Raw genomic sequence first — 12,210 nt, 5'->3', positions numbered from 1 at the left:
GGTTGGGCGACGTGACGTCACGAGCTGTTGAGCGGCGTGACGTCATGATATTTTTTGGCTGGGGGTGGCGTGACGTCACGAGATGTTTGGTGGCGTGACGTCACGAGCGGTTTGGTGGCGTGACGTCACGAGCGATCGGGGGGCGTGACGTCACGAGCTGTTGGGCGACGTGACGTCACGAGCAGTTTGGCGGCGTGACGTCACGAGCGATCGGGGGGACGTGACGTCACGAGCTGTTTGGCGTCTCGTTCTGTGCGGGTGGAGGAGGCGATGGAGTCTCGGGGATAATAGAAAGAAGTCGTCCTCCCCTCGCACGAGGCGCGTGTGCTGGAGGTCTCCACGGAGCCCAGAGCCTTCGTCGCCAGGAGCCTCAGCGGCAGGTTGGGGGGGCGGCTTGCCGGGGGGCCGGAGCGCGGCTCCAGGAGAGAGCGGGCGGAGCGCGGGTGAGGAGCTCATTCAAGGTTCACTCACTCGCTGTTCACTCATTCGCGGTTCACTCATTAAAGGTTCACTCATTCACTGTTCACTCATTCGCTGTTCACTCACTCGCTGTTCACTCACTCAAGGTTCACTCGTTCGCTGTTCACTCGTTCGCTGTTCACTCGTTCGCTGTTCACTCGTTCGCTGTTCACTCGTTCGCTGTTCACTCGTTCGCTGTTCACTCGTTCGCTGTTCACTCGTTCGCTGTTCACTCGTTCGCTGTTCACTCGTTCGCTGTTCACTCGTTCGCTGTTCACTCGTTCGCTGTTCACTCGTTCGCTGTTCACTCGTTCGCTGTTCACTCACTGTTCACTCATTCACGGTTCCCTTACTCACTGTTCACTCATTCACTGTTCACTCATTCACGGTTCACTCATTCACGGTTCCCTTACTCACTGTTCACTCATTCACGGTTCACTCATTCACGGTTCACTCATTCAATGTTCACTCATTCACGGTTCACTCACTCCCCGTACACGTGGCTAACCGTGCTAATCGGAGGTGCAACACATAGAAAGTGACCTCGTGCTGACTGTAGCCCCATTTCTGACGGCATCCCTCGCCCCTTATCTCCTTAAATCCACCACCAATCGCTAACCCCCAACCCTAAATCCATTCCCAACTTCTTGGTTCTTTCGGTAAAGTCACGTAGAAGGGAAGTAATAAAATAATAATAATAAAACATAATAAAATAATTCTCACGACGTTTCGGCTACAACACAAGCAGCCGTCTTCAGGTGAAGAATGAGACACTGCCAAGCTAGGAGCTTATATATAAGCTGGGTTGGAGGTGGAAGAAGAGCGCCTTAGCAAAAAGAATGTGCATATCAAGAGGAATTTAGCATATTCATGGGAAATGCGTAGGAGGTAGGCGGGGGGGGGGTTCAAAGTCATATTATGCCCATGCATTATGCAGGATCAGCACAACCCGACCCTTGACTACGAATCACATCCCCGGTACTCTGATTTGCTGCAGGAATGTTGTTTTTCTTCTTCTTCAGGAAACGTTCGTTTCTTGGCGGCGAGAAGTAGAAACATCAGCAGCAGAAAAGTCATCGGCAGTAAAAGAAGTAAGTAACATTAAACAAAAAAATTTTAAACATGCTTTAATGAAATGTACCCTACTAGTAATGGCAGAACTCCACGACTCCAGGAGGTGGCCCCGAAGCTTGCCATAACTTAAGGGGCCGTGGTCATTTACAGCCAACGTCAGTTGAGCGTAGACAATTAGAGCCAAGCCGAAACATAACATATACAAATTAATGTTTTAAAATATATGCTTTTATTGTTTATGATAGAATATAGTATTGTCATCAGTATGACGTAAATATACCAAGTTTGCAGTCGATACCACATTGGGAAGTGGGTTAAAAATGAGTTACAAGATTTGAGGATACAACAACAACAACAGAGTGAGTTAAATAAAATCGCGTAATAATCATCATCAGTGTTGACTGGGGTTGTCACCTCACCGGTTTTGACCCGGAGTTTGATCCGGAGTTGTCAAGTACACTCGTTTGGCATCAATATTCAGGTGGCGAGAGTTGTTTGGTATTGAGGTCTGGTGACATTCTGTCTGGAGTGTTGAACCGTATCTACTTGATTATACTGCACAGTTTCATACTCTTTGTTTTTGTTTCGGTAAAGTCACGTAGGTAAAAAATAAAATAAATGAAAACAAATCAATAAAGTTTATTTAGTTGTTTTCATTTATTTCATTTTTTACCTATGTGACTTTAGCGAAAAAACCAAAGAGTATGAATCCTTGCAAGTCACGAAAGCTTCAAATCTGGAACTACTGCACGGTGTTGATAGACCCAAGCCAGCGGGGAAATGTGTCCGGATTTTTTCTGTGGAAAGGGTGGCAACTCCACTCAATCGCACCGACGTATTCCTTCACTCATTCATATGCCAATCAATTAAGTAACTCACCCATTCACTCACACACTCGGTTTGCCACCTGCCTGGGAACTGGCATCTCTTATCTGTGTTCGGGTGATAGGAATTGCTTTGTTCCGAGATCTGGTGGCGTTGTGTTGTTGAACTCCATCACAATAAGCTGTGCAGTGTTGATAAACCTCAGCCAGGGGTCAGCAAGCTGCGGCTCCGGAGCCGCATGCGGCTGTATATGGACTTCTTAGTGACGTGTGTGTGTATGCATTCGTGTGTGTATGTGTGTGTATATGTGTGTGTATGCATCAGCCAGTCATCTCGGTCATCTCAGTCGACCCGTGGCATCTGGGTCTGCCCCGTGACCTCCTGCCAGCGGGCGTTTGACACTTCACGTGGCCTCAAGGTGCACATGGCCTGGCACAAGCGTCGTGGTGACCTCACCGCCACTTAGTGGCGAATGGCGGTTGTTGTTGTATGTATGTGGGGAGCGATAGTGTAGTGATTAGCGCGCTGCGCTATGAACCCGGCGACACGGGTTCGATTCCCGCTCACGGCCAACACCAGTGGTGACGATTATCTGAACCGGTCCTGGGCCTCCCCTAGGTCGACTCAGCCTCAAATGAGTATCTGGTGCGTTGTGTAAACATCGCCACTAGGGAGACAAAGGCGGTCGGGCGTGGCGCTGGCCTCCCACCCCCTCGTGTACCGTTCCAGCCTTCATAGGTGCTCGCTAACAGCACTTTACCGTACAGTCTGTTGAGGCTATACGGGGGATCTTTGTATGTGTGTGTGTATGTATTCATCATGCATAGACGATGACCCTCGTGGTAGCGAAGCAAGATCAAATGGAAGCCCGCGTGGAGGAGCGGCTGGGAGGGATGGGCCTGGAGGGCGCCGACTGCTGGCCCCTGGAGCGATTGCCGGGGTGGCACGTCTCCCTGCTGCTCTTCCGCGCCGTCCAAAACGCGGCCGAGCTCCGGCTCAAGGCCGTGAGCGGGGCCCTGCCGGGGGCCGTGATCAGCGCCGCCGTGGTGAGTCCGTGTGAACCGCACGGCCGCGACACGCGAAGCCGCACGGCAACCGGATCACCGCACGGGAACCGCACAGCAATTACCACACACTTGGCAATCATACGACCACACGGCACCCGCTTACCAACCGCTTGGCGACCACGCACGGCAACCTCACGACGGCCGCAGGTCAACCGTATTTCATCCACGCAGCAGCAACAGTTCACCACATGGTAGCCGAACAGCAACCGTCACAGCATCCATCACCCGCACAGTGACCACGACGACTAAAAAGCGATCACAGACCACATGGCAAGCGCATCACCACACGGAAACCACATCACCACTCAACCGCCCAACAGCAACCACTTTTGAATGTAATACTATTTAATGTCTTTAAATGTTTAGTGTTCCATGTAAATCAAAGTTTTACCACATTGCGAATATATAGACGCGGCGTGCTGCTGTTTTAAATCTCCCGCCACGCGTTTACTGCAAATTGCTTTGTTTCCCAGGTCTCCCTCAACAAAGATATGTCACCTGGTTCTAAATAAAGACTACTCCTGCTGCTGCTGCTGCTCAGCCACCACCTAGCCATGCCCCACACCCACAGGGCAACCACACACGCGGGGATCACTGCGACGTCGTTGCTACCCCCCCCCCCCGCCGCCCCCCCCCACAGGTGCTGGATCCGTTCCAGGTGCTCGTAGCGGCACACAAGGCCGTGCACCTGCACCGTCTGGGCAAACTCAAGACCAAGGCGCTGCACTCCGAGGTCATCTACAACCTCTCTCCCAGCAACAACGTGAGTCCCTCACGGCGTCGTGACAGGGCCTTCCCTCCTCTCACCATTGCCGGAACATGCAGAGTGTTGCTCTTAATCAAATACTCACTCGGAGTTCTTGAGTTTTCCCGAAGACGTTTGCCGGAGTTTAAAGCGATCTGACGTCGTTGTCCACTCGCTCACTTTACTCGTGAGCATCGTTCTTCAGCTCACCAGTGAGCTGAGCTGACACAACACGTGGCCAAATCTAACAATCGATGAATCACAAGAGGTGTGTTGTTAGTTTAACACTTAGTCGTTGAGCCCGCCACCACCCGACACAGCCATTTAGTAAGGTTTATCACGGAAACGTAACGTGCCCATTAGTTACTACTTGAACACACCGGTGTGTTGGAGATTCAACCCACAACATCGGGGGATCTTTGTGTTGGTGTTGTTTTGGAGATTTACATCTTCAAAACGTTCTGCGCAACCGGCGGCAGATCTCGGATGCGTTCCGGAGGTTCGGCGTGGCGGACGGAGATACGGCGGTGCTGGTGGTGCTGGTGGAGGAGGAGGGTGCGGAGCGCGTGGACCCGGCCTCGGTGGAGGCACACGTGGACGGGCAGCGCGTGCCCGCCAGCGAGCTGTCGGCCCTCGCGGACCTCGCCCGCGTACGCAAGGTGGGGCTGAATCCCGATCGCAAACTCACTGCCGCTCGCAAACACCGACGCAAGTGTGGGGGGGCGGGCGGTCGCTGGTGGCGTGTGTGTTACCGTGTGTACCTTGGGGAAATGTTCTGCATCTATCGTGGAGAGTGGTAGTGTAGTGGTTAGCACACACAGCTACTAACCTGGCGACCCGAGTTTGATTCCTGTTCAGGGCCAAGACCAGTCACAAATATCTGAACTGGGCCTGGGTTTCTCCTACATTGTGCTGTGTGTAAGCATTGCCACCGGGGAGACAAAGGCGGCTGGGTGCGTCCCATCCACCCACCCCCTCGTGCGCCGTGCCGGCCTTCATAGGTGCTCGCTAACAGCCCCAATAGTCTCTTAAGGCTACGTGCGGGATCTTTGTGTTTGTTTTTCAGTGCTCATCCTGCTGTGTTAACACGTGTGTGTTTGTGTGCGTGTGTGTTGGTGTGCGTGTGTGTTGGTGTGTGTGTACAGACGTACAAGGTAGCGGCAGAGGAGGAGCGACTGGGGACGCTGCTTGACGCCGTGGTGTTCCGCATGGCCGCCAAGGAGGGGCAGTAGGGTGGTCACAGCGCGGGGGGGGCAGCTTCGTCTCACGCGGCATCGCGTGGGGAGGGAGGTTTTTTGTCGCGAGCCGCTCGGCTCGGCTCATTCCGGCTCCGCCGATGGGAGTTGAGAAGCAGTTCTGCGACGTCATTAAGCGGGGCTGTTTCTCTCGGACACAATGAGGTGCGCCAGTAGTTGTAGGCGTTCCGAATTTAAATGTCTTCTTCTCGTGATCTGACGAATTTTGACATCGGGATCCGATTGCCGCGTTCCCCCCTTGACACTCGCGTGACACGCGACTCGGCACGGCATACGCGGTGCAGCGACGCACTCTTGACGTGCTCGGTTTGCTGTACCGAAACTCGTGAATTAAATGAGTGAGACTTTGGAGATGGTTTGTGGGTTATTGCCGGGGTTTTTCTTCGTGTGGGGGTACGGGGTATTGGCTGAGCACCATTGGCACGACCGCTGCACAGCGAACGTCGTGTGTAATGCCAAGGCGTCAGGACCGTCGGGTCGTCTGAGAAATGCGTGCGAGGGCGTTCAGCAGAACCGCGGCGGGCGCCAAGTAGTTGGAGCACAGCGCACCCTGGCTTGCAGGCCTCGGTCACGCACACACACGCACACACGCACACGCGCACATGCCCGTCGTCAATATCCACTGTTATTGCCAAGACACAGAGATCTCCCAGTGAAGCGAATGCCTCGAGGCAGCTTCAAGTGTCAGCATTGTTTATGGGACGTCGGTGAGAGGTGGTGTAAAGTGCCGCTTTTAATAGGCAAGTAAATACTTTCTGCTGGTCTGTGCCTCTGTGCCACGTCTGGGTGGTGAGCACCAGGCCTGGGAGGAACCCCTCCTCCCCTTGCGCTCCGCTTGGTCGTAACGGCACTGTTGCTGTTTGTTGTCCAAATGTGGCACCGATGTGGGTTGTTGGGTCTTGCCAGAAGTGGTTGGTGCTGGGCGCCAGCAGCGGTTGTCATCGCGTGCTGGTGTCATTGATTCCCAGTGGCGGTTGTCGGTGGTGGTTGGGAATTTTCCAAATTCCGTGGTTGCCGGTGGTGACGATGCCGGCGGTTACGCGACCCACAGCAGGTAGAGGAGGAGCAGGGCCGCCATGACCACCGTCGCGGCCACGACGGCCGCCGTGGCCGGCGAGGGCCACTCATCGGCGACGCGTGGTTTCCATCGGCACGGGGCGACACCGCATGCTTGGCCGCTCCTCCGGGGCCGAAGCAGCACCCTGCTCACACGGGGGGACAGGGAGGGTGAAGTTTGGGAGCCACACCACGAGGTCGCGCCAACGGCACCGCGCAAACTCCCGTGCATGCGACGCCCGTGCGCGTGTGCTTCTGCTGCACCTTCTGGCTGCATTCATGTCGCCTCTTGCACAGCCATGGCTCCTCCGTTCTTTGTCGACAAAGTGAAAGCGACGCTCGCGACTCGAACAGTTCCTCGCTCAGCTCCCAGGAGGAGTGGGCGCCAGCGGGACGTGGCGCCGACAGATGCAGCCGCCGCTGTCGTTCCCGCGGCGAAGACGCGAACTCGTGAGCGCGTCTGGGCCAGGCGCGGCTGGCAAACGTGGTGAGGCAGCCCTCTCAATTTGTCTTTCAGGCTTCAGAACAAACAAACTGACAGCAGCCCAGCCACGCAGCGTCTGGTTGGCGTGTGAGCGGAGAGCGGACGCCTGCGAGGGAGGAGGCGCCGTGGAGGGAGGGGATGAGTGCTGGGGCAGGATGGAGGGAAAAGCTGCGCTCAGGAAATGCATATTGTGGAAAATCTCGTTTTAGCCAAAGGATATGCGTCAGTGAGGCAGCATTTTTGCTTTGGCTGTAAAACTTGAGGCAAGAGGGAGGAGCGGGCTGGTGCGGTGTCTGCGTGAGTGGGTAGTGTCTGGAAGCCGGAGTCTCTGCTGGTGGTGGCTCAGAGCCCATCTCGCAGGCAGCTCTTGTGCCACCAGGAAGGGCCACGGCCATCGTGGACAGCAGCTATGAGAGGGTGGGATCGCTGCCTGTGTCCTTGCTGTGATGCTGCTGTGTGCGTGAGATCGCTACACCTGTGAGATAACCGGGCGAGATCGCTGTGTCTGTAAGAGCGATGTAGCTGTGTCTGTGAGACATTTGTGCCCGTGACAATAAATAGGCAGGTAATCCGTCTCCTTTCCATGGCCTCTCCACGTAAAACAAATATTGCTTACGCAACCTATCATTCGCACGTCCTCCTGGGAGTGCATTTCAGCCGCATCGATTGAAGACAAGCCAACTGGATTGGCTTTGCCATACAGCGCATCATCAGCAGTCGAGCTTGCATTCAATGCTGGTGAACTGGCGATCGTACAGGCCCTCTTACGATTATGATGTGAGGCCTAAGTTTGACGTAGCATCTGTGAGATAGGAATATTTGCAAGCTCGCTGTGTGTGCCATCGCCGAGTGAGATAGACGTCTCTGTGAGCTCAATGTAGCTATACTCTTTGTTTTTTTGGTAAAGTCACGTATGTAAAAAATAAATTAAATCACGACGTTTCGTAGGCAACACAAGCTTCCGTCTTCAGGTGGCACCGTCACAGCAAAATTACCTACGTGACTTTACCGAAAAAACCAAAGAGTATGGACTCAATGTAGCTGTGATAACTGCGTGAGATCGCTGTGTCTGAGCTCAATGTCACTGATATCTGTGTGTATGTGAGCATTTCGCTGGCTATTTGAGGCCTCTGCGAGCTGAGCTCGACTTGGCTGTGCCTGGCTCCTCTGTGAGCCAGCTCAATGCCTGGAATGTCGTGTTTCACTCTACTCCGAGGAATTCGACAGGAGAACGATGATAATCTATTACGGGGCATGGAATGCAGCTAAGAATAATACATACTGTATGAATGAATAATTATTATTATGCTTGTGTGGGAGGGTTTCCCTTGAGGAGTTGTAGGGATAACGTGCTCGTAACCGTCGCGTGGTGGACATTGGCAATGACCAAAACAAAGCCCTTACTTTTTATGCAACCCTAACAAATTTCCAGTTTGCTTTATACAAAATATTATATCTTGACATAAATGCAATGATTTTTCCACAAAATCTGATTTTAAAAACGCACGAGAGATGACCTTTTTTGCAAAAACCTAAACGCTGCAGGAAATTCGAGGGAACATTTTGAATTCCTTTACACCCCCCCTCGCCTGCCCCCCTTTTGCCCAGGAAAAGTATATTCGCTTTTCATCATCTCGATTGCTGGCAAAAAAGTGTCCAAAAAAAATAACACACACGCAAATGTTGTGAGGCTCCCTTCCCGTGGACGTCGAGGCCAGGAGAAGGCGGTAAGTACATCAAGCGGACTAATCGCGAAGTGTCCCATCTGTATGGCATATAGCGTTGCCTCCCTCGCACGCGCATTTTTTTTTCATCTCTCTCTGTTAAGGTTTTATTCCACACGTACACTCATTCATTGTCAGAAAATATCTTGACTGCAGGGATCCAAACTCTTTGCTTCTTTCGGTAAAGTCACGTAGGTATTAAAGTAAAATAAATTAAATCACGACGTTTCGGGCGCAACACAAGCGTCCGTCATCAGGTAGGACAAGCACAGCAACAAACTATTGCTGTAATTGTTTCTTGCTGCGGTTGTCCCACCTGATGACGGACGCTTGTGTTGCGCCCGAAACGTCGTGATTTAATTTACTTTATTCTATACCTACGTGACTTTACCGAAAGAACCAAAGAGTATAGAAAATATCTTAATCGGAATATTAATACTGCGGGAGGAATCCGATGAGGTTTACAGCTCTTTATAACAGATGTCCAATTGGGGCGGGTCAGAAAGTTACAACAACAAACAATACAAAAACACGATAGGAGTGCAAAGTATGGGAAAAGTAAGCAAAGCACTTTGAAAATATATAAATAAAACTAAACAAGTTTTTTTTTCTTCACAGGTGAAATCAACTGAACTTATTTTTCAGAAGCGACCTGGCCACAAATGACAGCTCAGCGAAGTGCCTTATCACGTGGAAAATCTATAGCAGCCAAATAATCTAAATAATCTTAACGCATGTTTCTAATATATGGAGGACCGCAGAGCGTGGCCAATTGCTGGCTGCTGCCTTCCCGCTCAGTAATTGTGCGATATGCAATTTGCATGAAGGACGCTATATATGTGTTGAGGAGTTCCCACGGACGCACTCGGAGACGGAGGTAATTTAAGGGCTTTCGCCAAGGGTTTATTAAAGACTTCACAAATACACACAAGGGTGTAACAACTCCCAGGGGCTAGGGGTCCTACTCTGAGTCCGGGTCCCTGCCGGCTAGCTCCGGTCTCTCTCTCTCGTGTCGGATCGGGGACTGCCGACTCCACCGACCGGAGAGAAGCACCTCTACGGCTACCACCGGCTTCTCCCCAGACTCACTATTCGATCCCTCTCTCTACCCCTGGTTCTCTCTTCACCCTTCTTACTCTACCTGTTCCCACAGTGACCCCGCTTTCGTCACGGGGTCTCCCTTAAATACTCTAGGAGACGTGACGTCATCGAGCCGCCCAGCACGCATGACGTCACGTTCCGTGCCGTTATCACACTGGACGGCACACACGACGTCACGTCCCCATATTACTCCTCTACATATGTATTTAAAACTAAGAACGCGTTATCATTTTATTTTAAACTGACAATCTTTGATGCATGCACAGTTTACGGTCACTGCGCTTCTGCGGCCGTCTGGAACGCTCTCCCTTCGATATTAGGAAGCCACCGGAGGTATGCACTTTGCAATCCAGATTGAAAACTAATTTCTTTAAAACTGTTGGTTGTGTTAAGTTGTTTGTCTCGATTTAAAGCTTTCGTGACTGCAGGGATTCATCTTCTTGGTTCTTTCGGTAAATAAAACATAATAAAATAATATATTAAATAATATATTATTTAATATATTATTGTTTTATTTTTATTACTTTATTATTTCCCTTCTACGTGACTTTACCGAAAGAACCAAGAAGAAGTTGTTTGTCCTTCCCCCGCACCTCCGATTAGCGCGGTTGGCTACGCTACGGTGCGAAAGAAGTTTAGCGTACATATACTGCGCGTACCACGATTATATAAACTCAAACACGACAGTGTGTGGCATTGGGTTGATGCTTTTATTTACAAGCTTGAGGGATAAATCAACTCGCCCGCGTTGTGTTTTCCCGTTGTAAATCAACCAGAAGGTCCGAAATGATTTAACTTCATCAGCGTCAGCATCAGCCCACAATCAATCCACTGCTGGATGAATGCCTCTCCCCAAATCCCAACCCGGCGATGCAACTGAACGGCATCTAACGGAGCCTGCGTCCGCCTGTGGGCAAGACACGTGGGAGTAAACTGAGATTTGTCACGAATTAATTGTTAAGTTAATTCATTGTTAAACTGGGAGTTGTTACGAATTAATTGTCAAGTTAATTCATTGTTAAACTGGGAGTTGTTACGAAACACATTCCTGCGGAGGGAGCTGGTAGGAACGTTGGGTTGCTCGGTCAATGGCCTGCAGGGTCAACGGCGGCGTGGTGTATTCCGCAAATATGGCCGACTGTGAGGGCGGGCACAAGCCGGCGTGAGTAGGTTAAACGTTGAGTTTTATAAGGGCACCACGGGGTGACCAGCACCTCCCCACCCCTTTCACCCCCCACCCAGCCCCCCCTCCACCCACCCCACCCAGCCCCTCCCCACCCAGCCCACCCTCCCCTCCCCACCCAGCCCCACCCCTTCCACCCCCCACCCAGCCCCTCCCCACCCACCCCACCCAGCCCCTCCCCACCCTCCCCACCCAGCCCCACCCCTTCCACCCCCCACCCAGCCCCTCCTCACCCTCGCCACCCAGCCCCTCTCCACCCAGCCCCTCCCCACCCTCCCCACCCAGCCCCTCCCCACCCTCCCCTCCCCACCCAGCCCATCCATTCCCAGCCACCCCCTCCCTGCACGACGGACACCAGAAGGTTCCTACAGTATTGTCAAGTGAATTCATTGTTAAACTGAGAGTTGTTACGAATTAATTGGCAAGTTAATTCATTGTTAATGTTCTTAGGTTTTTTCGGTAAAGTCACGTAGGTAAAAATTTTAAATTAATAAAAGTAAAATAAAATAAAAATCACGACGTTTTGACAAAAAACGAGTGTAGACAGAAAAAAGTACACTAAATACACAGGCAGATAGTGTACTTTTTTCTGTCTACACTCGTTTTTTGTCGTTCTTATGTTCTGCTCTGTCTGTGTCTCCGTTCCTTTTGTTTTATGTTTTGTCTTTCTTTGGAATTTTCACACTTAAATTCTAACTTAGCAATCTTTGAAATACGTAATCGACCAGGCTATGCGTTAATTATGTGTTGGCCGACTCTCTGTGTTGTATTACATAACATTTCGATATTTTGCTAGGTTATTTAATTTAGTGTGTTCTTTCTCCCTCTCTCCTAATGTTCAAACTTGCTTACTTTACTACGCGTTTTCCGCACTCATTGACATGTTAATTAATATGAATAATAATCATTTAATTAATTTGGATAATTTTGTAATTACATTTTTATTTGGCTGTCTCGCTCGCCACGCTAAGTTGGTATCCGACTGGGTCTAAATAATAATCACCCAGCTTTATTGGTGGGTAACTATACCCTTTGGGTTTTTCGGTAAAAAAACAATATCACGACGTTTCGATCCCAACACAAGCCAATCGTCATCAGGCAGAAAAAAATATAATCCAGCAGTTCCACTGATTATTATTTATAATCCACTGCCGGATTATATTTTTTCCGCCTGAGAATGACAGCTTGTGTTGTGATCGAAACGTCGTGATTTATTTTATGTGAAACCTACGTGAC

General features: G+C 51.0%; 1 protein-coding gene across 4 annotated transcripts; it reads left to right on the top strand.

The window, feature by feature from the left end:
- The first annotated feature begins 195 nt into the window (after positions 1–195).
- TPRKB (TP53RK binding protein) lies at positions 196–5,777 on the top strand. Of its 4 annotated transcripts, none has more exons than XM_061567115.1 (7): positions 196–443; positions 1,482–1,550; positions 2,683–2,776; positions 3,186–3,404; positions 4,066–4,188; positions 4,650–4,829; positions 5,316–5,777. In XM_061567115.1, the coding sequence occupies exons 4-7, from the start codon at positions 3,189–3,191 to the stop codon at positions 5,400–5,402; spliced, it is 606 nt and encodes a 201-aa protein (XP_061423099.1). In that variant the 5' UTR covers positions 196–443; positions 1,482–1,550; positions 2,683–2,776; positions 3,186–3,188; the 3' UTR covers positions 5,403–5,777. The 4 variants fall into 4 exon arrangements, with proteins under 4 accessions (XP_061423099.1, XP_061423100.1, XP_061423096.1 ...); XM_061567116.1 differs by having other exon boundaries at positions 196–461; XM_061567112.1 differs by lacking the exon at positions 2,683–2,776 and having other exon boundaries at positions 197–443.
- Positions 5,778–12,210: the final 6,433 nt, after the last annotated feature.

This window comes from Lethenteron reissneri, chromosome 38 (genome assembly GCF_015708825.2).
Source record: "Lethenteron reissneri isolate LAM-NWPU_2019-01 chromosome 38, ASM1570882v1, whole genome shotgun sequence".
In the NCBI taxonomy this organism is placed as follows: Eukaryota; Metazoa; Chordata; class Hyperoartia; order Petromyzontiformes; family Petromyzontidae; genus Lethenteron; species Lethenteron reissneri.
This window is presented reverse-complemented; position numbering and strand designations above follow the sequence as displayed.